Raw genomic sequence first — 26,806 nt, 5'->3', positions numbered from 1 at the left:
GATTGACACCGCACACATGATCTCAGAACATGTCTGGTAAATGGAAGAAAATCTCGCTCTCTATGAAGGCTGAAATTGTCTCTAATTTTCGAAAGGGAGTTTCCCAGATGAAGCTCAGCCGAGACTCCAAATTGTCAAAATTGACAATCATCTGTAATGGAAAATGGATTGATGGATGTCTTTAAGTGTTTAATGAACAACTTTCTTTAATATTGTTTTCACTTTCAAATTATACACTAAAATAATAATGAAAAAACAGAAAGTCATCAGAGTTTTAGTCATAATGTTCCAAAACTTTGATCAAGAAAATATCCGGGCCATTCCAGTGTTACATTCCACACCGTGAACAGCACTCACCTCATTTATAAGAGCAGAAGCGCTATAAATTTGTCCAAATATTGCAACATGTCTTTTCAAATTTGTGTAAACACTTAATCTGACCCCATTAGACTTTTGGAAAATTGCACTGCCCCCCATGCCCTCAAATATGAAATTAGAAACCAAACTCCTCAAGCATGCACTTTGTGCATGTTAATTTAGAGAAGGTGAATAAAAGTCTCTCTCTATGCTACATTTTGTGTCTCTCTGTCTCCATTCATAGCCAGTGTGCAGGGAAAATATAAAATGTTCTCCTCTCATCAGACATTCACTGTTCAGGTTCAGCCCTTCACTAATGCTTCCAAGTGAAAAACAGTGCACACACTATGCACCTCTGCTCCAAAACCTGGGTGGAAATATTTGGTCGTACTTACTTTGGCTCTGGTGGCCCTTGGCTTGCAATTTATTCATCTGTGAAGTGGCAGCTTTACCTCAGACAGGAAAACTGAGGTACTGGTTCTTTGGTTAGCAAGACAAATAGTAAATACAGTGTTTCTATTTGTGGAACTGAAAAGTAATTCATTGGTTGGAAAATTCCAGGCTCACAGGTAACGGCAACATGCTTGTCGCCCGCCTTACTCTTTGACTGAAGTGAAAAAGTGGCAGTCACAAGCTTGTTTTCAATTAAAGTGAAGGAAAATGACCTATTTCATGTCTAAATGAAGTCTTTTATTTACGCAGATGAGGCACACTAGGAATATTTTGTTGGTGCCCACTTCATTAGCACTTAGTCACCATTTCCTTTCCTCTGCTGAAACACAAATGTAGCCCATTAATGTTGAATAAACAGCTATAAAACAGGGACATAGTGTTCAGAGTCAAACATATGTCAAATATTTGTACTGGATTTCATAAAACACCGGTATTTCCTGGAATTTTGTGTCCAAAGATCTCTGGCATTCCCAAAGAAATTTTTGGGGGGAACGTTACACAACACACTACAGCGGTGTGGCGACGGCTTCATTGAAAAACCAAAGGGAGCTTAGCTTGCAAGAGGCCTATTCTGAAGAAGGCTGTCATTAAGTCAGTGATGTGCCATTGCCAGTGTAAAAATAGTAATTACATTGACAGCAAAGGTTTTCATTACTTCAAGCATGGAGGTTGCATGCCTGTTGAAATTTTTTTGTACAAATGCTGGGATTTTCCAATGGCTTCTCCTGTCGTCTCTGATGATACAGGTTTTCTCTAACATCTGGTTCTATAACTGATTGAAATTCCTTCAGTGAGCTGGTTGTGGTTGTTTATGACTATTCGAAGGATCCTTGGGGATTCACGCAGGTTTGACACAATGGCCCAGACAATTATAAAGATGAATTTAATTAATGGGTCTGAGTTGTGTTAATTATTTGCACATGGCATATGCCTCCTCTCACAAGCAGAAAGGATCTTGTTTTTTCCTACACCAGCACAGCCGTAGCACATGTGCGGACACATAATGAAATAACTTTTGAGGGCTACTGCTGAGGTGCTCGTTTGGCTCAAGTGACCGTTGTCCCCGCTCTGCCCTTCTCGACTGTTGCTTTAACACTATTGCTTCAGTATGTCTTTATTGGGAGTGGACCGAAGAAAAGGATGCATCTATCACTCAGCATTCAACACCGTTTGCTTTTAGGTTGTATTTGTGTCACTTACTGCCTCCGTGGCTCTACATTTTGAGTGATGGATTGTTTGATTAGACCAAGCCCGCTTTACCCCCCCCCCCCTCCCGACCCCATCCCACCTCTCCCTTATTTGAAACAGCTGATTTATGTCTAGTCTAGGACACTTGTGCACTGCGACTGGAATGCAGAGAATGTCAAAGACCCCTCCTCTGCATGTCCCCTGAACATGCAAACAAATGGTGCAGGCGCCGGATGAAGACCCACCGATGCTCCCACTGCAGGGCAAGGAGGCAGAATGTAAGGAATGTTAGAGGACAGAAAATAAAACCATTCTGACCTTCTGTCAATCTCTCCTTCTTTTGCAACTCCACGTTTCCAGTTTCCCTGGTGTGCTTCTTGTTTTTCAACTTCTGATATGTATTCTATGTTTCAGACTTGTCATTGTGGTGCCTTTTCCAATTTGCAGTAATAACGTGGGCAAGATCAGAAAAAAAATCGTTTATTTGTGTTCAAATTCAAAACCACAATATGAATAATACTCTGTCATAAAAGAGGCAGATATTGGAGACAAAATCAAAGAGCGCTTTCTTAAACCCACAAAAACAGTGTTTGCCACTCTAATCTGAAAAAGAAAAACATGTGGAATAGTTATAAAATGGCCTCTCGCCCAAAGTCATCTGGGAGTGTCTCCAGCACATTTGCGAGTCACGACCCTGGTGAGGATAAGCAGTGCAGAAAATGGATGGATGGATAGATGAAGATTAAAGGCATAATGCTGTAACTCAGTACTACATCCATATGAACATGCCGGCAAGGCCGGAAAAAAAAGAAAAACACTCCATAGAAGCCAAAATATTTGTATGTTTTGGTAATGAAAACATAGGCAACTCTGTCCAACGTAGCTCACATACAGTAGTCCTTTGTCTCCTCCTGGCTTGAGGTTGTTCATTGGATCATTCCCTTTCTCCTCCAAGGGTCTTGGTGCAGCTCAAGGCCTGCTTTTCACTGCAGGTTTATCCATTATGTCGAGCACATCATCCAGGATGGATGGGCCCAGATCAAGTTCAAGGGAGAACAGGGACCCTGTGATTCGGGTGAGGGACTCCTGTGATGCGCTCTTCTCGTTGGAAAACTCAATGTCAAAATCACAGGTCCGGCACTCCTCCACCCCACTGTCTCTATCCACCCACTCTCCATTGCACTTTGAGAGCTCCTGCTTGAATTCCAGGTTAATGGTTTTGCAAAAATGTCCTGAGCCGTTGTTCTCGTCAATGAGACTACTTTTGTCGTTGTAAATTTTGGCTTTGTAGTTCTCTTTCGCATAACTTTCAAAGCTGTCACTGCTTGTGTTGCTGTGAAGGCTTCCGTTAGCTTTGTAGATGGTGTTGCTATGACCAGTGATGTAATAAGTGGATTGCTTCTCAATCCTGCTCTCTTTTTTGTTTGCTATGTTAGTCTTGATAACTGCTTTAGAGTTGGGCTTTTTCATGTTCTCCAGGAGATCCAAAAGGACGTCAGGCTTTGACTGGATGTCTCTGAAGGGAGGAGAGGCCTTGCTACTGAAGTTGTCTATTGAGTGCAACAAAGCATCCATCTGCAGGATCTCTACATCTTCAATACTGTCGGGTTTCACGGGGGATGAAGGCCCCATTATGTCCCCTAGCGGTTGTGGGGACATCGAGAATACTGTCGAGGAGATCAGTGGTAAGCTAAGTGCCTGACAGCCACCAATGGTTGGGAGGGAGATGGCATTCTTGAGAACAGGAGATGGGGTGTCAGCAAAGGAAGCATCGCCTGTACTGTTTGCTCGTAGAAACTCACTTTGGACACCATACTGAGGTTGGACATCAACCTTGCCCGGCAAGAGCTCATATTTTCCTTGGAGGAAAGACATGTCTCCAAAGGCATCCCTCTGTCCACCTCTGCCGATGTGAATGGTGTGCCGAAAATCTCCTAGTGGCGGACTGATCATGTCTGGTGACAAAATATCGCGCAGGCGACATTTTTTTCCCTTCTTACTGTTGTTGGGTTTCAGGTATATTGGCGCTTTTGCTGGCATGGCTGTGGGAGTAGGCTCAGGTATTAGGTCTACAACTTCTGTATTACAGATCCCCAAGGAGAATCTTGAGTTACATTCTCAGTATTATGTTGTCCATGCAGTATCACCAGTCTTCCAACAACCACAGCGATAGCACTCCAATGAGCACTGTTGTCTGAAATCAAAGAGAAGCACCGAGAAAGTCAGCATTATTTTTTTTGTTTTGTTGTCAGACATGAACTCAACTACGACAATTTCAAGTCTCTTCTAAGACTTGTTGCTACCAATACACAGTGTTTTAAAGTCTGTAAATGTTATATTTAATGCAGACAAATAGTTAAATAGCTAGCAGTTGTATACACAAACCCTACTGCTTTACAGCAATTTTCTTTTTATGTGAGTGTCTGATATCCTTTTCCTGTTGACTCTGTGTTCAAGGGTTTGCTGCCGCCACCACCTAGTTAGCCTTTCAAAGAAAAAATAGTGGGCGCTTACTGGGACATAACTTTTTATTGGCCTGTGTGTTATACATGAGCTCCATCAACTCTGCATGGAAGCAACAGGCCAGGTGAATAAAATAAGAAAGTAAGACATTGATCTTCTAGGATTGTCTCTTTGCTGAATAGAGCATTCCAGACAGTAATAACAATACAAATTTATAGGTAAAGAAATACACCTGGGATCCTAAAAGGAAGAATAAACATTACATTGCCGAGCTTGCATCTGCTGATATTAAAAGCCTGAAAAGTAGAGGATGGGTGCATCTCTTTTCATGTGAGCCTCTTTTGGTCTGCACCACTGTGGATGTGCTAATGTCGAACAGCTGGCTCACAGATTGGGAGAGCGCCAGTAATGGGGAACTATAATAGGATTCATGGAGGACACCCTGCTTTGGAAAAGCGCTACTGCGCAGACACATACAAGATGGATAAGGTTTTAGGGGGATTGGAAGAGCCATATAATAAGGGCAAGTGGATTTTAAGAAAGAAGGTGATGCAGATTTGGGAAGAGGAGTGATTTGGCTTTGATAAGCACAAGATTGACTTTAGATGAAAAGGCGCAAACCTCATCAGAAGGAGCCATCATTATTAAGGGGTACTCAATTTGATGAAGTTACTGATTGCTTTCTGCCCTCTGTGAGTTGTTTCCATGACTGACTAACCATTGAATGTCACCACAAGCTTAGTGTGGAATGAACTCTGTAAAAAGGCTGAGGGCACGTTGGGTTTGGCTGATATAGTGAGACATTGTTAAGACAAAACACTGGAGCGGCAACAGAGGTAGATTGTCTCTGTCTCTCGCTCTCTTTGAGTGCGTGCGTGCGTGCGATGAGTGGCAAGAGAGAGAGCTTGCCCATTTATAGGCATTTACTGATGAGGTCTGTCTGCAGTGGCCATCTGACAGTAAGTACATCACTGAAAACAGTCAGATCTAGTTTAACAAAAAGAAATGACAAGGGGATGGAAAAAAAGACATTCCACATTCCTTCCTCCATTGCACGCCACAGACATACTGCATCAACCTTATCAAAGACACTTTTGGCAGGCTATGTTTATTCAGCATGCACATTAGTGCGGAGCCAGAGAGACCGGCACTCGCTGGGACTTGAAACTGCTGCTCTGACAGCAATTTTAACATGGAATCCAGTGTTTCCTAGAAGTGCTTTTGAAAGTGTGGCTGTATTGTTCTACACAAGGTGAGAATTTGGACACAAGCTTTACCTTGCAAGGGCTACACTGTAGATATAGTTTTGACAAACACTGTGTGGTGAACAACAACACTGTGCTCAACGGTATTTGAGTGCTCGTGTGACATGCCTGACTGTGCTTGTGACCGATAGCAATTTTGAATGTACGCCATGTGTGAGGGGTAGAGCGAGCATATTTGTTTGCCAATAATCATGCAAGCAGAGAAGATGGAGAGACAAGAAAAGACACAGTGTTTAATGATCATGTGCGAATGATGCCGAACTTGTGTACCACATACTTTCCATTAAGGTTTTTAATCTCATTCTTGCACTGTTCCTGCCCTCCCGCTTTGTGCATTCTTTGCTGTGGCTTCAGGCTTGTTCTGTTGCACAGATGAAGATCAGTGGGCTCAATTTGTCTCACTTTTGTCCCTTCTCGACCAAGAACAACAAACAGGAGATTTATTTTAGGTTTCACGTGAGTCTCACGTGAGGGTCCACTCTAAAGGCGGGAGAGTGAACACCAGATTAGCCTCTCACTGTAGAGGTGCAGGGTTCAATTCCGGCTCCAGCCTTCTTGTGCAGATTTTGCATCTTCTCCCCGTGTCTGTGTGAGTTTTCTCCGGGTGCTCCGGTTTCCACGGACATTCCAAAACAATGCATGGCAGGTTAACGGAACACTCTTAAGTGTCGATAGCTGTGATTGTATTTGTCTGTCTCTGTCTGCCCTGCGATTGGCTGACAACCAGTAGTGGGTCGACCCCACCTACTACCCAAAGACAGCTGGCTCCAGAACGCCCGCGGCCCTCATGAGGATAAGCGGATTAGAACATGGATGGATGGACAGCCTATCCATGTTACTAAAATAATTACACCAGCAATTAACTTCATCTGAAAATTCAATTCTACCTTTTGGGTAAGAAAGTGCTGTCTCTGGCCATTTCCATCTTTTTGGCAAAGTCTGTCACCAACATTCATCTATCCATCCATTCTTCGTCCAACTTATGCTCACTTAGCACGCGGGTGTGATGGAGTGTACCCCAGCTGACTCAAGGCGTGAGTCTTGGTACGCCCTGGGTTGGTAGCCAGCCACTCACATGGCGCATGTAAAGAAACAACCACTCACACTGACATTCACACCTACGGACAATCTTCAACGGGCCTACCATGCATGCTTCTGGGATTGGGGAGTAAACCAGAGTACCTGGCGAAAACCCACACATGCGCAGTTAGAAGATGAAAACCCCACACAGGAAGGCCAGAGTTGGCATTTGAACCAACAACCTCTGAACTGTGAGGTGAATATGCTCTTATCATCATTAAAATCTATACCTATCTTCTTGTTCAAATTCAACATAGGGGGCATAACCACTAATTGCATTAACCAAAACATCCTTGATGATAAGTTTCAGCTACGCTGTGACAAAATATTGACGTCATTAATTAACCGACTTCAATTAAAATTTCACACATGTTATAGCTGACAACAACAAAAAAATCTAACTCTAGGAAGTATTCATTGCCAATGATAAGCAGGAAGAAAAAGCAAGTCAACAATTAATGAGACATTTCCTCTTGACATAGCCTCTATTCATTTTTTTGTGCCCTACAATTTTAGTTTGTATCTACAAGGATTTGAACTGCTCCTCAATCCTTTCTAACTCTGACAGTTCAAGTACAGTTCAGGCCCAGGAGGTTAAACATTTGCTTCAATCTAAAAACAGCTTTCTGTGGTCTAACTCTGGTTACATGCTTCGAGCATGTTTTAAGGCCTCTAGCATGAAAAAAAGTCACTGTTATCTATAAAACTTACAGCTTTACAGCTGTAAAGAACCATGACCTCAACCCCAACAAACACCTGTGAGATGAACTTGAGCAATAAGTAGAACAAGGCCTTCTATTCCAACAGAAGTGACTTATGACCTCATAAATGTTGAACACAAGTTCTGTCTTTCTGGAAGAAGGGAAGATGTACTTAAAATGGGACACCCAACTTCATATTCACTCCCTGTTTTAGTTGTGTCATGGCCTGGTGTGCCAATAACGAGCCATTATTGATCAACCAGATGAAATGTCAAAATACTCTGGCCTGCAAAAATTTAACAAGGTAGTCTCACACGGAGGGCATCACTTGTAAGCCGAGCCAAGGTCAACATTTGTGGTCTGTAAGAAGCCAGCTGGTGTGGTGAAAGCCTGAGGCTATGACCTTCACATCAGGCATCCTGGTGGTAGGTCATTTTGGCTTATATGGCAAACATGAGAGGAATTCCAGAAGCCACATGCAAATTACTGTGAAAAAACAATCACGCTGCTTTCGGCTACCGCTGCCAACACACAGCACACCTGCATGAGGCGTGGTGAGATGAAACTGAGCTCACTGGAGATGATTCACATATGAGAAAATGTTGAGAATTAGAGCAATGCTCGTCAAGCACATTCGGTGTGAACAACAATCGACGTGACTGCAACAGTTAGTTCATGGTGCACAAAACAGGGTCACGTTTTTGGTTCAAATTAATCTGCTGTTTTTGGAGCACTCCGGATAGGCCCAAAGCCAGACCCAAATTTACACCCTCTGCTTTTGGTACTTGCTCAAACAAGGTTAGTGTTGCACGTGTTGACCACTCAAGAGTCAAGCAGTGCCAACACAACAGAATGCGGTCAGGGTTTTCATTTATGCCTCTGAGGAAGTCGGAATGTAATGGTACCCCTTCCTAAATATACATTCCTGAGAATTAATCTAAAATGATAAACCAGAGTGTCATTGGGTCAGCAACAGCTCGCTGGGTGGGCATGAAGTGATCTGGAGCCCTTTCAGCCTCTCTAAATACTGAGCTTAGCTTCATCAGTCCCTGCTCTGGGACTTAGTCATTAATGTGGGGGCAGAATAAAGGAGGAAGGTGTTGAAAGATTTTGGCATCTGGCATTCAACGTGTGGCTCGTGATTTGCGTGGGCATTTGGGGGCAAGTCACGTGCAATACAAGTGGGTCACTATATTATTAGTGGTGTCACCCTATGACAACATTGCATATTTGTGGTGGCACCACATCGAATAAGAGGAGCAGCTGTTCAAAATGTGACCTGCATGTGACTTCCCTATTTGTCTAAAATAGAAGTTCTGCACCTAGTAAATGCTCCTCCTGAAGATAGGATTAATGTGCTGCTACGGTATTTGTCTTGTTTGAAATAGGTCTTGTTTGATGCTTAATTATTGTACTCCAGTAGAAAAGAGCACTTTAAACTACTGGCTTGGCTTTCATGTCTTTGAAAAGTTGAAAGCTCTCCTTATATTTCAAGTGAAAATGATGTAGAATGGAACGTTTGTTTCTTTAAAAAAGGCTCAATTAGAGGCAAAGACCTTACTTTTGAGGGGCTGTGGTGGCAAAATGAATAGCAGGGTTGAGCATTTGTTCAATCTCCACTCCCCTTTTACCATCTGCATCTTGTCAGCATTAGCCTTCGTGTGTGATGAGTCGGAAACCCAAATCACAGCACATGAAACAAATTCACACACACGCTTTCATTTGAAGTTGCCTGTTGAAAATCTAAAATCTACAGAGGGATAAAGACAAATCCATCTTTTCTTTTCATAAAAGATGAACCTGTGTTACTGTAATCGTGAAGCTGGACTACGCTTGAGGGAATCATAATCAACTTGTGTCTGACTTCAAGAATCTGCTTTACACGGCTTACTTGTATTCACACGTGTCAGTTTAAGTCAGCTATCTGCTTGAGAGATTTTCTGAAAATATCCCCCTGTACTAACCTGGGCATCAAGATGGAAACCTTCACACTACAACTACATTATGCCATTTGGCAATTCAAAGATAGATGAAAAATAAACACTCTTGTGCCCACTTACCTTCTCAGTAAAGCTCGACCCTCCCCAGGTAGAGCACTCTCATTGCTCTTCTGTGTGTTCAGTGGCTTCTCTTATGTCGGATGCCTTGCCTCAGATCTCTGCCTTGGGGCTGCACTTCTGTCGACTGGGATGTCTGCTTGACAGCTGTTTTTGAATTGCTCTGAGGCTCCTGTTCCTCTGTGAAGTAAGTTAAGTCTCCTCCTATACCTCCCTCACCCCCTTCCTCCCTCCTCTTCCTCTCACCCTCTTGTCATTACGCTCCCTCTCCCTTCCTCCCTCCCCCTCTGCTTCTCTCTCTCTCTCACTTTCCTGCAACACCTGTGCATGCTTGCCATCTCTCCTATTCAATCCTCAGATTGTTTTGCTTTATTCTTCCCTGTGAAATGGTGTAACTTTAATAATCGCAAGCTTGAGCCCTGCAACCAACAGCATGTGGATGTCTGGCTACATGACATGAGGGAGAGCATGTGTCTGTGTGCTCACTCGCCCTCACTTTGTCTCTGACTGTCTAAAAGCTCACATCAGATAAGAGCTATTCTGTAAATTCAGTGGACAGCCTGCAGACATTTGACTGGACCGGACTATTACTTCGTGTCTTTATCCTTATCTGTCTGTCACATGCATTCTTTCCAAAACACTACCTCCCATTTCCTGTTAGAAAACTGTATTTTGCTAAATATGCTGCACAGAGAAGTCTTAAGTTGCAGCAGCCTGGTGCGATAGTGTGAGCAGACTAACAGAACACTGCAGCAATGCAGTATCTGCAGAGGACATGTAGGTCATAGGACAGCACTTCAGCCAAATAAGATACCAATGTTGCTTCCTAGCCACATGTGTTGAAGGCAAATGACCTCTTGAATTTAATGATGTGACAATTTTTATGTTTGCGCAGCATGAAACTAAAATCTTATCACCATGGCAACCAGTGTAGCTCACAGACAATCTCACAAGCTCCAGTGTTGAGTACAGCAATGGGACATTTTTAGGGTATGTAAAGTGGTGTGCAGCAGCTAAGGCGGCTCGATGATACATATCAAAGGACATCGACACGATAATAAAGTAGAAAAAAAACAAAATACATCTGATAGTGTCAGTTAAAACCGAGCATGTTTTTTTAAACATTCTAAATGCTGAATTTTGCTTTTTTTTAAACTGCCTAAGTGTACCTAATATGTTGGCCAGTGTTGCATACATATCTGAAAAATGTACGATTAAAATGTACTCACAAGCATTAATGGTACTAAAACAGTATTGATTCACCGTCTTACACATGATGCGGTACATCCTCTCGAAAAACACACTCTCTCACCTCCTTAAAGATAGATTTGCTAATTCTTTTCCTCCCTCCTCTTCTATAAGATGTTTTGCAAAGTCTATCGTGAATTACAAAATAATTGTGCGGGCCTTATGACAGATACCAGTTGTGAATGAAGCCCTTTAGAGTGGAGTTGTAATGCCTTCCCGCAATGATGTCATCATACTACGTACGCATGGGCAGCACATGATCTGTCGGTGGAACACCCAACAATGTCTTCTCATTCAAACCTTTATACAGTACTATCAAAACTATTAACACTCGATCACTCTCTTTTCACATGTTTCGCGTTTGTTCCTCAAGACAGATAGCAAGAAAATTTCCCCAGTGTGGGACGAATAAAGGATATCTTATCCTTAAGAAATGTCTAAATTGAGGTTTTATGCTTCCAAATGAAATAATGCATTTGACGGACTGGGAACATTCTGTAACTCCAGGATTTCTTTATCCTCAAATAGTATAGGACAGTCGAAAAGTCGTGCAATTGCATGAAAGTGATTCTTACTTTTGCCCCCCAAAAATGAGAATTTATTTCATTAAAAGATCAAAGTCCTCTGCTTGCTTTTTCTCTCTGTACTAGTGTGATTACCGGTACCCTATTTGGAGTTTATAACAAAAAGCGGACAGTACACAGATATTATAAAAATATAAAATGTAATTCGAGACTTTGTGGTGTCATTCACCATCATATTCATTTCATTGTGGCGATACCTGCCTTGCGATTGGCTGGCAACCGGTTCAGGGTGTACGCCGCCTACTGCCCGAAGACAGCTGGGATAGGCTCGAGCACCCCCAGCGACCCTTGTGAGGATAAGCGGATCGGAAACCGGATGGATGGACGTGGCGCTACTATTTTGTTATCACCACTTGATATTGGAATTGGTGTCGTATTGTGAGTTTCCAAGACACAATCAATACCCTTGTCAAATTTTGAGTCAAAACGTTGATTGTTTTGTTATTGTTGCAGAAAATGGCACAAGAAAGCCATAACACAACGTATGCAGTTGAGAAATATAACTATATATACAAAAAATGTTTTGCACGCCAAAAACTAGTTTGAGGAATCAATATTTTACAGCATTCTCAAAGATTCTGGTAACTTCAAGTAGAACAGTGTAGACAGACAACAGTACAAACTCATTTTCACAGAATTGAACCCATGCTGCATGCATGGGTGCAAGTCAGACATGTAAACCACAATATTATCAGTTAGGAAGGGTATGAATATTTTCGGCCTAATTGTATATACCATAAAACCATACAGCTTTATAAACATTAACCACTTCAGATTATAATTACTGTATTTTCCGGAGTATAAATCACATTTTTTTTCATAGTTTGGCCGGGGGTGCGACTTATACTCTGGAGCGACTTTGTGTGAAATGGTTAACACATTGTACACATCACATGTTATTTTCAAATTAAACCGCAAGAGGGTGGTCTCAGCCTGTGTTGATACTTTCCACGTTGGTGGTAACTGAGAAAAACAACTGACGATGACTCTGATGTAAGTACGTAGAAAAGGAAGTGCTGCATCTTCTACCTCCGGACTTGTTTAAAAGTGACACCGTGCATGAAGATTTCATTGGATTTCGTGATTTGGAGTGACGCTGATGGTTTGGTAAATTTGTTAGCATATTCGTTGTGCTATAGTTGTCTAAATAACTCTTAATATGTTACGTGAACATACCAGGCACATTCACAGTTCGTTGTTTAAGCGTCATGTAATGTTAGCATATCGTACACTTATTCAGCCTTGTCCTCTAATTTATTTATTTATTTATTTTAAATTGCCTTTCAAGATGACATGTTTTTGGTGTTGGATTTTATCAAATACATTTCCCCCAAGAATGCGACTTATACTCCAGTGCGACTTATATGTTTGTTTCCTTCTTAATTATGCATTTTTTGGCTGGTGCGATTTATAATCCGGAGCGATGTATAATTCGAAAAATACGGTCTTGATGATTGCTAATGAGTGATGACAGCTCCCATTCCTCAACAGTCCAAACGGTATTAACTAAGGACACTTAAGTAGCAAATACACTGCATGTTTACATTCTTAGCAAGTAGCATGCATGCTAGCAACAACTTGTTTGTGTGTTTTTGGAAGGCAGCTTTTTGACTCATATTTGCGTCTAGTTCAAGAAAATTCAACAATAAAGCTCCCTACTCTCTGTCTAAATTGTTCTTCACAGCCACACAACAAAGTGACTCAGGTCTATTACATCAACTGAAGTATGAATATTGTAAACATCTTTTTTATCTTTCTTACAGTAATTGAGGTGACATGAAAAGGTATTGTGTGGTTGATGAAATGCTTACAGATTTATTTTTAATCTCTGACTCACTTGACACATCAGCCGACAACACCCTTCCTCCTCCAGTTGCTACCATACTTGTTCACACCCTTTATGATGCAAGCTTCATCAGTATCACTTCTTGTCTGAGAGAAGCCATGCGGATGAGGTGTTTTGTCACGTTGGGAGGGGGTTTGGGAGGGGGGGATGCTCTTGTTGGTTTTCCAATGTCAGATATTTTGAAAGTTATTTTTCATATGAAGCACTGACAGATGGACTGGCAGATTTTACAGAGTGTTGGTGCTTTATTAATTGCAGCCATTACTGGTGCACCTATGGGCCAAGTGTTGACAATCGTATAGTATCATCTCAGAAGAATGTTTCGGTGAAGGCCATTTGGAAAGGTTGTCTTCCAAACGGAACGACTAAAAAAAACAAAACAAAAACAACAACAACAACAAAAAACATCCAATAATAACACAATCCCTCATACTGCTCCATGTAGGCCAGGGGTGCCCAAACGTTTTGGATCGAAGATCTACTTTTCGATCAACTAACGTCCCGGGATCTACCCTAACCGGTGCGCGCACGCACACACACACACACAAATTTGAGATTTATCTGCTTTATTTTATTTGTTAAATATTTTTTTGTGAAAATTAGACTGATAAGATGATTAGTGTGCAGTGTATATTAACACAAAAAATATATTACTAACATGTACAAAGACACACAAATGGTTGTTTTTTTTTTCTTCTCGACACTTCTCAGATCTACTTGGGATCTACCTATACCTAATTGGCACCCCTGATGTAGGCCAATGTAAAAGTCGACATCCCATGCTCAGAGTTTTGTCTGCTACTGAGCCATTTACTTTCTGATTAGCACATTCATCCATCCATTCTCCGAACCGCTTGATCCTCACTAGGGTCCCGGGGGGTGCTGGAGCCTATGCCAGCCGTCCTCGGGCAGTAGGCGGGGGACACCCTGAATCAGTTGCCAGCCAAAGCAGGGCACACACAGACGAACAACCATCCACGCTCACACTCACACCTAGGGACAATTTTAGAGTGTTCAATCAGCCTGCCACGCATGTTTTTGGAATGTCTGAGGAAACCGGAGCACCCGGAGAAAACCCACGCAGGCCCGGGGAGAACATGCAAACTCCACACAGGGAGGCCGGAGCTGGAATCGAACCCGGTACCTCTGCACTGTGAAGCCGACGTGCTAACCACTAGAGTACCGCGCCGCCCTGATTAGCACATTCTCTTTTTAAAATTATTAATTTTTAAAATTAAAAACATTAATATCCTTCGAGAATTCTGACACTGAGGGTATACTACAGAGCATTTAACGGATGAGCTGCTGTCTGGAGGAAATGGCCTTGTGGGAAGTCAAACAGTGGTGTTGCTCTGTGGCTATACTGTATCCCTAAATGTATACGAGTGCGTGTGTGGGGGGAGTCATTTTCAGTAGACCACACACACCAAAGTTAGCTCCTTCACTTGGGTGTTATGGAACCTGGCCAATGGTGAAAAGGTGGAGTTCAACGGCCATAACATTTAAAATCATGATAATTATTTCACAGCCAGGTTGGCTCAGGAAGTTGGAACAGTTTAAAATAGAATTTAATTCAAGATATTCAGTCATATTCCACACTTTTAATGAATTCAACATATTCATCGAACTAATACTGCTTAGAATAAGAATAAGAATAAGAAAACCTTTATCGTTTCACAATGGAGAAATGGTCTTTTTTAGTGTACCCGGTATACTATCATATCTTGTCTCGCAAAAACATCCAGAGGGTTTTGTCCCTTGAATGACAAATTTGTGCTTTTTTTTTGTTTGACTTTGTATGAAACTACCACACTCAAGGTAGAATTATCTATCGGAAATAGAAGATAGCGGCCCGGTGATCCAGTGGTTAGTGCGTCGACCTCACAGTGCAGAGGTACAATTCCGGCTCCAATTCCAGCTCCGGCCTCCCTGAGTGGAGTGTTCTCCCCGGGCCTGCGTGGGTTTCCTCCAGGTACTCCGGTTTCCTCCCACATTCCAAAAACATGCATGGCAGGCTGATTGAATGCTCCAAATTGTCCCTAGGCGTGGGTCTGAGCGCGGATGGTTGTTCATCTATGTGTGCCCTGTGATTGGCTGGCAACCAGTTCCGGGTGTACCCCGCCTACTGCCCGAAGAAGGCTGGGATAGGCCCCAGCACCCCCTGCAACCCTTGTGAGGATAAAGCGGATCAGAAAATGGATGGATGCCCATGATTGATGAAGTGTCAATTATTTGCACTCACATTTACACACTTATAGCTGTAACCTGCACACCTCCACAGCCTTGCACTGTAAAAATGTGGAAATATCCACCCTTGGAAAATAAGAAAAAGACCCATCTGACACTTGCTAACAACCGGGCATAAGATGAGCAAACATAGCAGAGCAAAGGGACATCAGGTACTTTTTGTCATTGAGTCCCTTAAGTTCTTTACTTCACCAATTCAGAATTTGTAATATTTTTGTTCGATTGGGATATTCATCACATTTTTTTAATGTCATTCAGCCCTACCACATACATTGGAAATTATAGCCGAGATGTGTGACAGGAAGAATATAAAGTTTTGGTAGAATGGTGCAATAACATTCCATCGCTTTTTTTGGCCTAATCACACACACGTTTCTGGACTGTGGGATTAGTCCACCTGCTTTAAGAGAAGATTCAAACTCCACAGAACAAGGCCCAAAATAATATTATTATTGGATCCTCATTTTTTTGAGGCAGCAATGTGTAATCCCTTCGCCACTTGTAGGTGTTCCTGTTTGTTATTCAGTGTTTTATCAGTAATATCCATCAGCTATTTTCCATCTCCAAAGTTGTATCTGGAAAAGCGATAGCTCACACTGGATTAATCAAACAATCAGGACATTTGCTATCAAGCCTGCTTGAGCAATGTACATATTGCCTAGAGGTAGTGCACCCTAAGGTTTTTTTTCCCCAGTAGCATGTTCAAAGAGGACTGAAAACAATTAATGAATAAAATGCAAGTACTGTTTGTTTCCATCTCCAAAAAGAATTAATCTATGTACTTGGTTGTTTGAGAACTATACAACAACACAATCTTAATAACACTGATTAACTCTTGGAATCCATGACACATCACAATCTGATGATAATGTAAGAGTACACCGAATCCTGCCAGGAAAAAAAAAACAATCCCACTTGTCTACAAATATGTTGTGCAACCACATTGAGACTGTCAATCTCTGTCATGCATCCTTAGAAAGCAAAATGAGACTCAAGTTAGAAATAACTTGATACATTTCCCACTACAATTTTGCTCCACGTGCCTCTGGCTGCTGTGCAGCGATCAACATGTGCTTGTGGCCATTTTCCACAACCTACATCCTGCTCCATCCACAGCCAAAGTGCTATTTTGTCCATGAGAATTAACAGACCGCCCAGCTCGCCTTTATCACAGTGGGCTGACTACAGTAGAAATCCATCAAACCTCGCCCCGACCATCTGGAATCACGCAACAAGGCTCAAAATGAGCAGTTTCGAATCATAGTTTGCAGAGGTGGGCATGAGGTCCATCAGTCCATGTCAGACGAATGCTCGTTTTGCTGAGGACTGACAGAAACACGACCCGCCTGTTTCGTGTGTTTGTTTGCGAGGGTTTCATTGAGAGGACTGCATTGCCTATTTATGTGGGAGAGTGAGTGCATCTGTTTTCATTAGGATCCCTGCAAAGACTGTGATTGCTGTCTGTGATTGGTTAAGGAGGCGGAACCAGATGATGTCACTTCACTTTGCTATGACAATACAAATGTACAATTTTTGAGTCTATTATTTTACGCATGTGTCTTTATTTGCAAATCGTTGCTGGTCTGTGAAAAACATGTTTGTACAAAAAGTGCAACTAAAATGAGTAATTTGCTCCTCAAATTTAGTCAATGATTAGCAAAATAGCTCCTGAAAAAAAAGTCATTTTGAGCATCGCACAACCTTTTTATAAAAAAGTTTTTCACATCAACTTTCAGCTTTTTATCATTAATTTTGCTGTTCTATTCTGTATATTCAACTTTTAATGTTTTTTAATACATTGCTTTTGAAAGATGCATTTCAAAAATAAAACCTTTAGAACAGGGGTGTCAGACTCATTTTTGTCATGGGGCACTTTGGAGTTATGTCCTCCCTCGGAGGGCCATTATGACAGTGAAACCAAATACATGTTTAAACATTTCATTGTATTATTACTTGTACACAAAACAATTGATGGATTACTAGTTTTGAAATCAGTCAACTATAATAACTGTTTCGATTGTTCAAGTGAGTGTAAACAGGGTAACAAATGTATTGCAAAATCTCAATGTTATTTTGTACACATGCCAGTTTGACATTTCGGTACAGATTTTAGCAAGGATCATGGAAGTTGACACACATGTTTTGCTTTCACGGGCCACATAAAATGATGTGGCAGGCCAGATCTGGCCCCCGGGCCATGAGTTTGATACCTGTGCTTTAGAAAATTACCAACAGTTCTGTAGTTTTCCTCTTCTTTTCAAGATGACACAGTGATACGTTTAGCAGAGTGAAATTCTTCTTCCCCTGGCAACACCTGTTTTTCCTTCCTAAAGTATCTCACACTCTTGGAACATAATCTACAATGAAGGAATTTGTAGAATGTACACATCAGATGTTATGTAATGTTCCTCTTGCGCGAGACAGATGTTAGTAATCGAAGTTTGGATGTAATTATCAAACTGTTTCAACTACCACAAAACCTTTGACGTGAAGAAGGAGCATACTAATCCTTGTGTGCAAGAAATAAAGTATAAGACTGAAGAGTAACCTTGCACGGCAATTACATGCATATTTGCATGGGAAATAACCACAACCCAGACCACATTGCTTTCAATTTACCCATAATCTTCTTAATGATAATTTCCTGTTTTGCTACTTATCTTAGGCATGGGGCAGTTAGTTGAAATACAAACAAGCAATCATGTGGACCAAATGGAAGAATTCTCCAGAATAATTTGTCTCAAAAAGAATGAATCCAATGCAATGTTTTAATACAATATTCATGCAACTCAACAACAGCCAACAGGTAACTGTAACATTTTGCTGTTTAACCCTGAGAAAATTGAGATGCTGCTTATTCGTACTGCCTGAGTTTGGTCTGGCAACTCTGGTCCAAGAAAGCCAAGGTCCTGTTTGTTTTAGACATGTCCCTCTCCTAATATACCTGATCAGCTCATCAGCAAGCTTTGTAAAATCCTGATAACGATCCTAATCATTTGAGTGATGACCAGAGGTGAGCATTCCTGACGAAAGGTCCGTCAGTCGATCACTGATGGATACCTCTTTTTCTGATGATTGACCAACGATGGGAAACTTTAAAAAAGAATGCTACACTAAGCTCTGACGGAGGTTTTCATCCATCAGTGTGATCATCACTAACTGGATCAAGTATCGACAGACGCTCGTTTTGCTGGTGACTTACAGAAACACCGCCTGTCTCGTGTGTTAGTTGGCGAAGCTGAATACAAGCAAGGTTGGGTCCCATTGACTCTCTCTCTCTCTCTCTCTCTCTCTCTCTCTCTCTCTCTCTCTCTCCAACTATCGGCCAATAACCTGTCTCTCCACAACATGGAAGCTCATGTCAGGCATCATTGCGGCTAAGATAAGTGGACACATGGATCAATACATGAGCGAAGCACAGAAGGGCATTGGTAGAGATACCAGAGGAGCCAAACATCAGCTCCTGGTTGACAGAACAGTCGCACAAGACTGCAGGTCCCGAAGTACCAAGCTGTGCACAGCCTGGATTGATTACAAGAAAGCCTATGACTCGATGCCACATACATGGATCACTGAATGCTTGGAGTTATATAAGGTGAACAGGACCCTAAGAACCTTCGTTGCGAACTCAATGAGGATGTGGAAAACCACACTTGAAGCCAATGGCAAGCCACTTACCCAAGTGTCCATCAAATGTGGCATATACCAAGGTGATGCACTCTCCCCACTGCTGTTCTGCATAGGACTGAACCCCCTAAGCCAAGTAATCACCAAGACAGGCTATGGATACTGCCACAGAAATGGAGCTACAATCAGTCACGTCCTCTACATGGATGACATAAAGCTGTATGCTAAGAGCGAAAGGGACATTGACTCCCTGATCCACATGACCAGGATCTACAACAGCGACATCGGGATGGCATTCGGGCTTGAGAAATGTAGTCGGATGGTGACTAAGAGAGGAAAGGTAGTCCGCACTGAAGGGCTCTCACTCCCTGAAGGACCAATAGCAGACATTGAGGACAGTTACAAGTACCTCGGTATACCACAAGCCAATGGCAACCTCGAACTGGCAACAAGGAAAGCGGCTACAGCCAAATACCTCCAGCGAGTGAGGCAAGTCCTAAGAAGCCAGCTCAATGGAAAGAATAAGACCCGGGCAATAAACAGCTAAGCCCTGCAGTGATCAGACACCCTGCAGGAATAATAAGGTGGCCAAAGGAAGAGATTCAGACCACGGACGTTAGGACCCGAAAGCTCCTAACCATGCATGGAGGGTTCCATCCCAAATCCAGCACCCTGAGACTGTACGCAAGCCGAAAGGAAGGAGGCCGGGGACTAGTGAGTGTGAGAGCCACTGTCCAGGATGAAACATCCAAGCTCCATGAATACATCAAGGAGAAGGCTCCAACGGATGACGTACTCAGAGAATGTCTCAGACAATGGGGAACAGTAGATGAGGCGCTGGAAGAGGGACCATCATGGGAGGACAAGCCCCTACACGGGATGTACCACCGGACAATAACTGAAGTGGCCGATCTCAAGAAGTCCTATCAGTGGCTAGAGAGGGCTGGCCTGAAGGACAGCACAGAGGCACTCATCCTGGCTGCTCAGGAGCAGGCCCTGAGCACCAGAGCCATTGAGGCCCAGAAATACCACACCAGACAAGACCAAGATGTAGGTTGTGCAAAGAGGCACCTGAGACGATCCAACACATAACTGCAGGGTGTAAGATGCTGGCAGGGAAAGCCTACATGGAACGCCATAACCAGGTGGCTGGCATAGTCTACCGAAACATCTGCGCGGAGTATGGACTGGAAACCCCAAGGTCAAAATGGGAAACACCTCCGAAGGTGGTGGAGAATGACAGAGCGAAGATCTTGAGGGACTTCCAGATCCAGACTGACAAGATGGTAATGGCGAACCAACCAGATATCGTGATCATAGATAAAGGGCAGAGGAAAGCCATTGTAGTGGATGTAGCGGTCCCAAGTGATGGAAACATCAGAAAGAAGGAACACGAGAAACTCGAGAAATACCAAGGGCTCAGAGAGGAGCTGGAGAGAGCCTGGAAGGTAAAGGTGACAGTCATGCCTGTGGTGGTCGGAGCACTCGGGGCAGTGACCCCCAAACTAGATGAGTGGTTGCAACAGATCCCGGGAACAACATCGGACATCTCAGTCCAGAAATGTGCAGTGCTGGGAACAGCAAGGAGACTGCGCAGAACCCTCAAGCTTCCTGGCCTCTGGTAGAGGACCCGAGCTGAATAAGGAACGGACACCACCCGAGGGGTGAGACGAGGATTTATTTTTTTTATACTGTATATAAATGTGCTATGCTTCCTATACAGTAGGTGGCAGGCAGTACGCAATAGACAGAGTGTTCCATTAACCTGCTATGCATGTTTTTGGAATGTGTGAAGGAAACCAGAATGCTCAGAGAAAACCCATGCACGCTACTAGTGCTAATCTGAGCTAATCCTACTTTACACACTTTTTAGTTTTGATGCGTCCATGTAATACAGTGGTCCGAAACTGTAAGATGATTGATCTTCACACAGCCAAGTCATAGGTGGGAAAATTCAAAATCCAGCAAACTTCTGACTTCAGAATGCTCACAGACATCTTTTCATAAATAGTTGGGTACCAGTATCTAGCAAATGATTTAATTAGCCGCTTAATTTCACACTTATAGGCTCCAGCACGCCCCACGACCCTTATGAAGATAAGCGGATCACAAAATAGGTGGATGGATGGAATTTCACACGTGATGGATGGACAGGCACTTCAACTATTTTTATGCATGCAATTTAAGTAGGTTGTCCATAATAGCCACATGGAATACACTGGAAATAGTACTAAACTGATGACGATAATAATAATAATAATAATAATGAGGTAGTCCTTAGTCCTTGTGGACTCGAGGGGTATTTAAATCAGAGTTAATCTAAGTTAGCTGCCTTTCATGTGCCTTAAATCGAATCATGTGCAATTTGATTTCCAGCTGAGACCATGCAACATATGGTGAGATTATCTTTTAAAGCTCGATTTATCAAACACATATGACAGATCCAGCTGCTGTTGCCTGTGTTAATCTTGGCAACTGCTTAACTGTACGATTTGAAATTGAAAAAAGAAATTATTCATTGCAGTGTCAGAGCCACTCCACTATCTGCACAACAAAGTTTGGCGACAATATTTTTTTAAAACAAACTGATTCACCTTTTTAATTTGGTTTTCTCATAATATAGTCAAAAGTTGCATTCAAATGTAAACAAATAACGCATTTATTGACAATAAATGTTTGTACAGGTGAGGTGTACACTCTGCTCTGGTTATTTTAATTCCCTCAGAGAGCAGATCAAAAAGATGTGTGTGTGGGGGTGGGGGGGGGGGGTTGTCATGGGTAACGAAGTTGGGGTGATTCCATTCGTTGTCCTTCAGATGGTTAAATTATCTGGGTAGACACATCCGTCTAATCCTTCTTTTTTTGGAGCCACGACTGTCTGTCAATCAGAGCCTTCAGCTACTGTTCCTGGATCAAGTGTCACGGAAGGACATGACACCAGAGAGGATGATGAATGTCTGTACATTTTTTACATTTCGAAGAGGAGCCACATGTTTTCGTCACTTGATTATGAGAAGTGGACCTTGTAACAATGTACAGTTGTGTGCATGTGTCCAGCGGGTGTGAAAAATAAAGAGGACGGTGAGTGGAGAGAAGTCATGTGAGTGAGAAATAAGGACAAAGTTTAGGTTTAAATTCATCCATTTTTTTTAAACACTAAATGTCTTACGTTTCAGCAACATTTTAGCTAATATGGCCTTTTTGGATGAACATTGCAGATTTATTAAGAAAAGAAGGATTTCATTAGGCCTGCGCTTTGTAATTTCACTTTGTACAGCAGAGGAATTTCTATGCCCCTTATTAAATTGTTTTGAATTCATGTTTCCAGCAGGGGCAGTTTGCTGACACGTTGAAATCTTAAACTTGTGGAATGCTTTATATTTTTGTGCGACTAAACACTTATTATGGCTTTAGTCTTAATCAGTCTTAATCTTGTGATAAGCAACAGTAAAACCACAGGAATGTCGGTGTTATCCTTAAAAGTCAATTTTTCTCTGATGACTGAAGCCTTGCATGTATCTTATATTTCGTCCGAGAATAGCTATAACGTTACTCATCTGTTATGTCTTGATGAAATTACTTGATCCACAAGTTTGACAAATATTATTTTTAAACTGCAAAGGTGCAAGAAAGTGAGTAAAACATTTCCTCCACCCATATGCCTCTTTTGAATTAATATCTTATCATATGGTATAGGTGGCTCTATGTGTGTAAAACAAAGGGAGTGAGAGAAAATGAAAGAAGACAGAAATAGCTGAGTGTGTGTAGGCATGGCGCTGACCACCGGCATGCATATGAAAAAGCAGCCACCACTCCACAGGCCAACGGACAGTTGAAAGATACTCTACAGCGTTGCTCTCAGCAGGCCAAATGCAAGTCTGCTGTCCCTCCCCAACCTCTGCTATTCTAGGCACCGTGCTGGCTTTCACTCAGCAACCACATGCAAAGAGAGCCAAAGATGGAACAACAGGAAAAATTGTAGCTTTTACAAATATGCATTGTTGCGTGTTGTTTTTGTCAGCATGACTTTAAAAAAAAAAAAATATGTCGAGGTTTGTTTTGACAGTGTTGGGCAAGTTACTTCCAAAATGTAAAATATGTCATATTCCTAGTCACTTGCATTTGAAAGTAATATGTTTCTTTACATTATTACAATTGTGTTGAGTAATAAGTTACTTTTTTACTTTTAGGCTATTTTTTTCTTCAAAAAGATGATTAATTAATTAAATAAAACTTTTGACATTTAAAAGGAAACATTTTGAACCATAGCTGGTAAAGTTATAACTCGTACTGAGGATCTTTAACTATAGGTGTATAATGTTAAATGTTTGGACTCCACGGTAGGAGATCACTGCCTTTAAATAATATTTATATCGATGACAATATGTATTTATAAAAATAGAAATATTGGAACTTATTTTTGGTCCAATGAATAAATAATCCAAAACTGCATAACATAAATAAAATTGTCAGCCAACCAATATGTCCACAGATGAGAAATATACTTATTTACACAGCCAATATGTGTTACTATTATCAATAAGACGATTTAAAAAATATATTTTTTAGTATAATTGATAATAGATCAAACAAATAATAGTGATAGCTAGATGAAGCATCACTGATAATAAGGCTTAGCCAGGCATGTCCACTATCTGATCCTCGAGGGCCGCAGTGTGGTGTATTCATACCAAGAGTAAATTACACATAAGTAGACTTTACTCACTAAGTGACGTCCGAATTGATTGCACTGGATTGCACTGAAGGGTATTACAGTCCAGGGAGGGGGCTGTGCACAAATGCACATTACGCACACCACACTTTTCAGATGTATATTCCCTTGAAATTCTAAAAAAAACATTTAGAATGTTTATTGCACTTCACAATTATATGCCACTTTATGTTGGTCTGTCACATAAAATCTAAAAAAATATACTCAAGTGGGTGACTGTGTGGTCAGAAAACGTGAAAGAGTTCGACAGGTATGAATACTTTTTCTGAGCAGGGTACAAGCAGGGAGTGTTCCAAATGTATTATTTGAGTGCCCCCTGTTGGTTGAATTACATATTGGTGGGTGTCAGGCTCCACCAGTCCACAGTCTTCATCTGCAGCATCATATAATTGTTCTGATATAATAATAATAATAAATACATTCATTCATCTTCCGAACCGCTTGATCCTCACTAGGGTCACGGGGGGTGCTGGAGCCTATCCCAGCTGTCTCCAGCCAGTAGGCGGGGGACACCCTGAATCGGTTGCCAGCCAATCACAGGGCACACAGAGACGAACAATCATCCACGCTCACACTCACACCTAGGGACAATTTTAGAGTGTTCAATCAGCCTGCCACGCATGTTTTTGGAATGTCTGAGGAAACCGGAGCACCCGGAGAAAACCCACGCAGGCCCGGGGAGAACATGCAAACTCCACACAGGGAGGCTGGAGCTGGAATCGAACCCGGTACCTCTGCACTGTGAAGCCGATGTGCTAACCACTGTATACTGGGCCGCAATAATAAATACAATTTATTATTATTATTACTATTATTATTATTATTATTATTATACGTGCCTTTAAAAACACTCAAGGACACTTTACAATCAAGAACAAAAACAATAAAACCACAGATAAAATCATAAAAGAAGAGACGAATATATATTAGGCCTCATGGACTTTGACGCTGGTCAGCACGGTGATCCACTGGTTAGCACGTCCGCCTCACAGTGCAGAGGTGCAGGGTTCGATTCTGGCTCCGGCCTTCCTGTGTAGTGCTTGCATGTTCTCCCCACCTGTTTGGGTTTTCTCTGGGTATTCCAGTTTGCTCCCACATTCTGAAAACATTCATTGCAGCTTAATACAACACTCTACATTTTTCTCATCGTTAATGTGAGAAGAAAAAAAAATGGCCATATTTTTTACAAGTGTTTTGGGGGGCTTTTCAGTGTTGAAAATAAAGTTGATAACATGAAACATTCTGCAAGCTTGATAAATTGTAACTGTTTTTGCGTTACTGTTGTGATAGTACTTCATTCACGCTGCCTGTGTAGTGTTGTGTTTGATATATATTGTTAAATTTGATACAGAAATTGAAGCAACAAGACTGTCTTGGGTAGTCATTTGATGTGGCTAGAGAGCCCATGGGGAACTGCTGTGATTGTCATTGGTCAAAACATAGGTCGCTTCAGCAACCAGCCTCCACTTGATTCTGCAGTTCACTTTCTCCTCATTCCCTCATCAACCCTCTAACATTTTTAAAGGTCCCTTCTCTCTTTGTCCCAGTTGTTTGGTAATTACTATTAAAGTTATTCAGTACCACTGTGTTCAATCCACCCAAAGCAGGTTTCTGTTTGTAATGTTTGGGTTGGTTGCCTGCTAATCTTCTTGGCAGACTGTACTATTGGACTTTTAATCATTTAACTATGGCCTTAAATTTAATCTGTACTTTGCATCTGCCCAGTTATTGTGCCATTTTGATCAATTCCATTGTTTTTCCATGACTTGCATGCATGACACCATGGCGATGCATGTGGTTAACGCATCTCCTTCACAGTCAAAGAGGTTCTGGGTTCGAATCTCCACTGGAGCGTCTCTGTGTGGAGTTTACATATTCTCCATGTGCTTGGGTTCTTTCTGTGAATTTGGGCTTCCTCCACATTTTCAAAGCATCCAAGTTAGATTAATTGAAGACTCTAAATTCCCAAATAGACGTGGATGTGTGTGGGTGAATGGTTATTTGTGCACATGTACGGCCTCTGCCCAATTCAGGGTGTGCCGTAACAGTTGCTGGCCAGTTGCTTGTAAATTATTATAATTACATGTTACATGTTCTCCCCGGGCCTGCGTGGGTTTTCTCCGGGTGCTCCGGTTTCCTCCCACATTCCAAAAACATGCATGGCAAGCTGATTGAACACTCTAAATTGTCCCTAGGTCTGAGTGCGAATGGTTGATCGTTTCTGTGTCCCCTGCGATTGGCTGGCAACCGATTCAGGGTGTCCCCTGCCTACTGCCCGAAGTCAGCTGGGATAGGCTCCAGCACCCCCCGCGACCCTGGTGAGGATCAAGCGGCTTGGAAGATGAATGAATGAATGAATAAGTAACACATTCAAATCCGTTTTGTCTTTGGTTTTATTGCAACACGCTCTAAAACAAAAGCAACCCGTCATAGTGGCTTTTGTTTTCAAGCACTGAGTGCTTGCGGGTGAGCAACACTTTAAGTCAAACAAGTGGAGGCCCATTGACTGGACTTTGCCTTTTTATTCCTTTTAGCAATGCTAAATTTGACCGGTTCTGTCCTTTTTGTGCCACAAAAACCAAAAGAACATGACATGAAACAGATGCTGAAGTTGTTTAGCCTGTCAGTGAAATGGCTGCATCATGCACTGTGTTGAAATCATACACAGGAAACAACATAGCTTTGGACTGATGTGTGTCAAAGCATGAGATGCGATGATGCCTGTGTCGATGCGCCTTTTCTTTGTTAAATGCATTGGGTTTTTGCATGAAAGAAAACCTTTGGCTAAAATAGGTGCTTTGATTTATTTCAGGGTCATATGAGCAATTGAACAGATGTGTGAGGGATGATAAATTACAGTGTTGACATTATCTACTTGTCTGCTGACTTTGACCCAATGGGAACAAGGCCACTACTGTTTAAAGTGCCGTTATCACTGCATCTTTGCCTGCAGGACAT

The 26,806-nt window shown here is 42.0% G+C and overlaps 1 protein-coding gene across 1 annotated transcript; it reads right to left on the bottom strand.

Annotated features, from left to right (window-relative positions):
- Window positions 1–263: 263 nt before the first annotated feature.
- cdc42ep3 (CDC42 effector protein (Rho GTPase binding) 3) lies at window positions 264–9,821 on the bottom strand. The gene is made up of 2 exons (XM_052079447.1): window positions 9,568–9,821; window positions 264–4,192 (listed from the first exon to the last, which is right to left on the bottom strand). Exon 2 carries the CDS (start codon window positions 4,036–4,038, stop codon window positions 2,968–2,970), a length of 1,071 nt encoding a protein of 356 aa, XP_051935407.1. The 5' UTR covers window positions 4,039–4,192; window positions 9,568–9,821; the 3' UTR covers window positions 264–2,967.
- Between the last annotated feature and the right edge of the window lie 16,985 nt (window positions 9,822–26,806).

Source organism: Hippocampus zosterae, chromosome 11 (assembly GCF_025434085.1).
Source record: "Hippocampus zosterae strain Florida chromosome 11, ASM2543408v3, whole genome shotgun sequence".
NCBI classification, from domain to species: domain Eukaryota; kingdom Metazoa; phylum Chordata; class Actinopteri; order Syngnathiformes; family Syngnathidae; genus Hippocampus; species Hippocampus zosterae.
Note: the sequence above shows the minus strand (reverse complement) of the source record. Positions and strands in the feature narration are given on the sequence as shown.

Excerpts from the sequence above, each read along its gene's own strand:
- cdc42ep3 (XM_052079447.1), bottom strand. The coding sequence starts at position 4,038 with ATGCCAGCAAAAGCGCCAATATACCTGAAACCCAACAACAGTAAGAAG.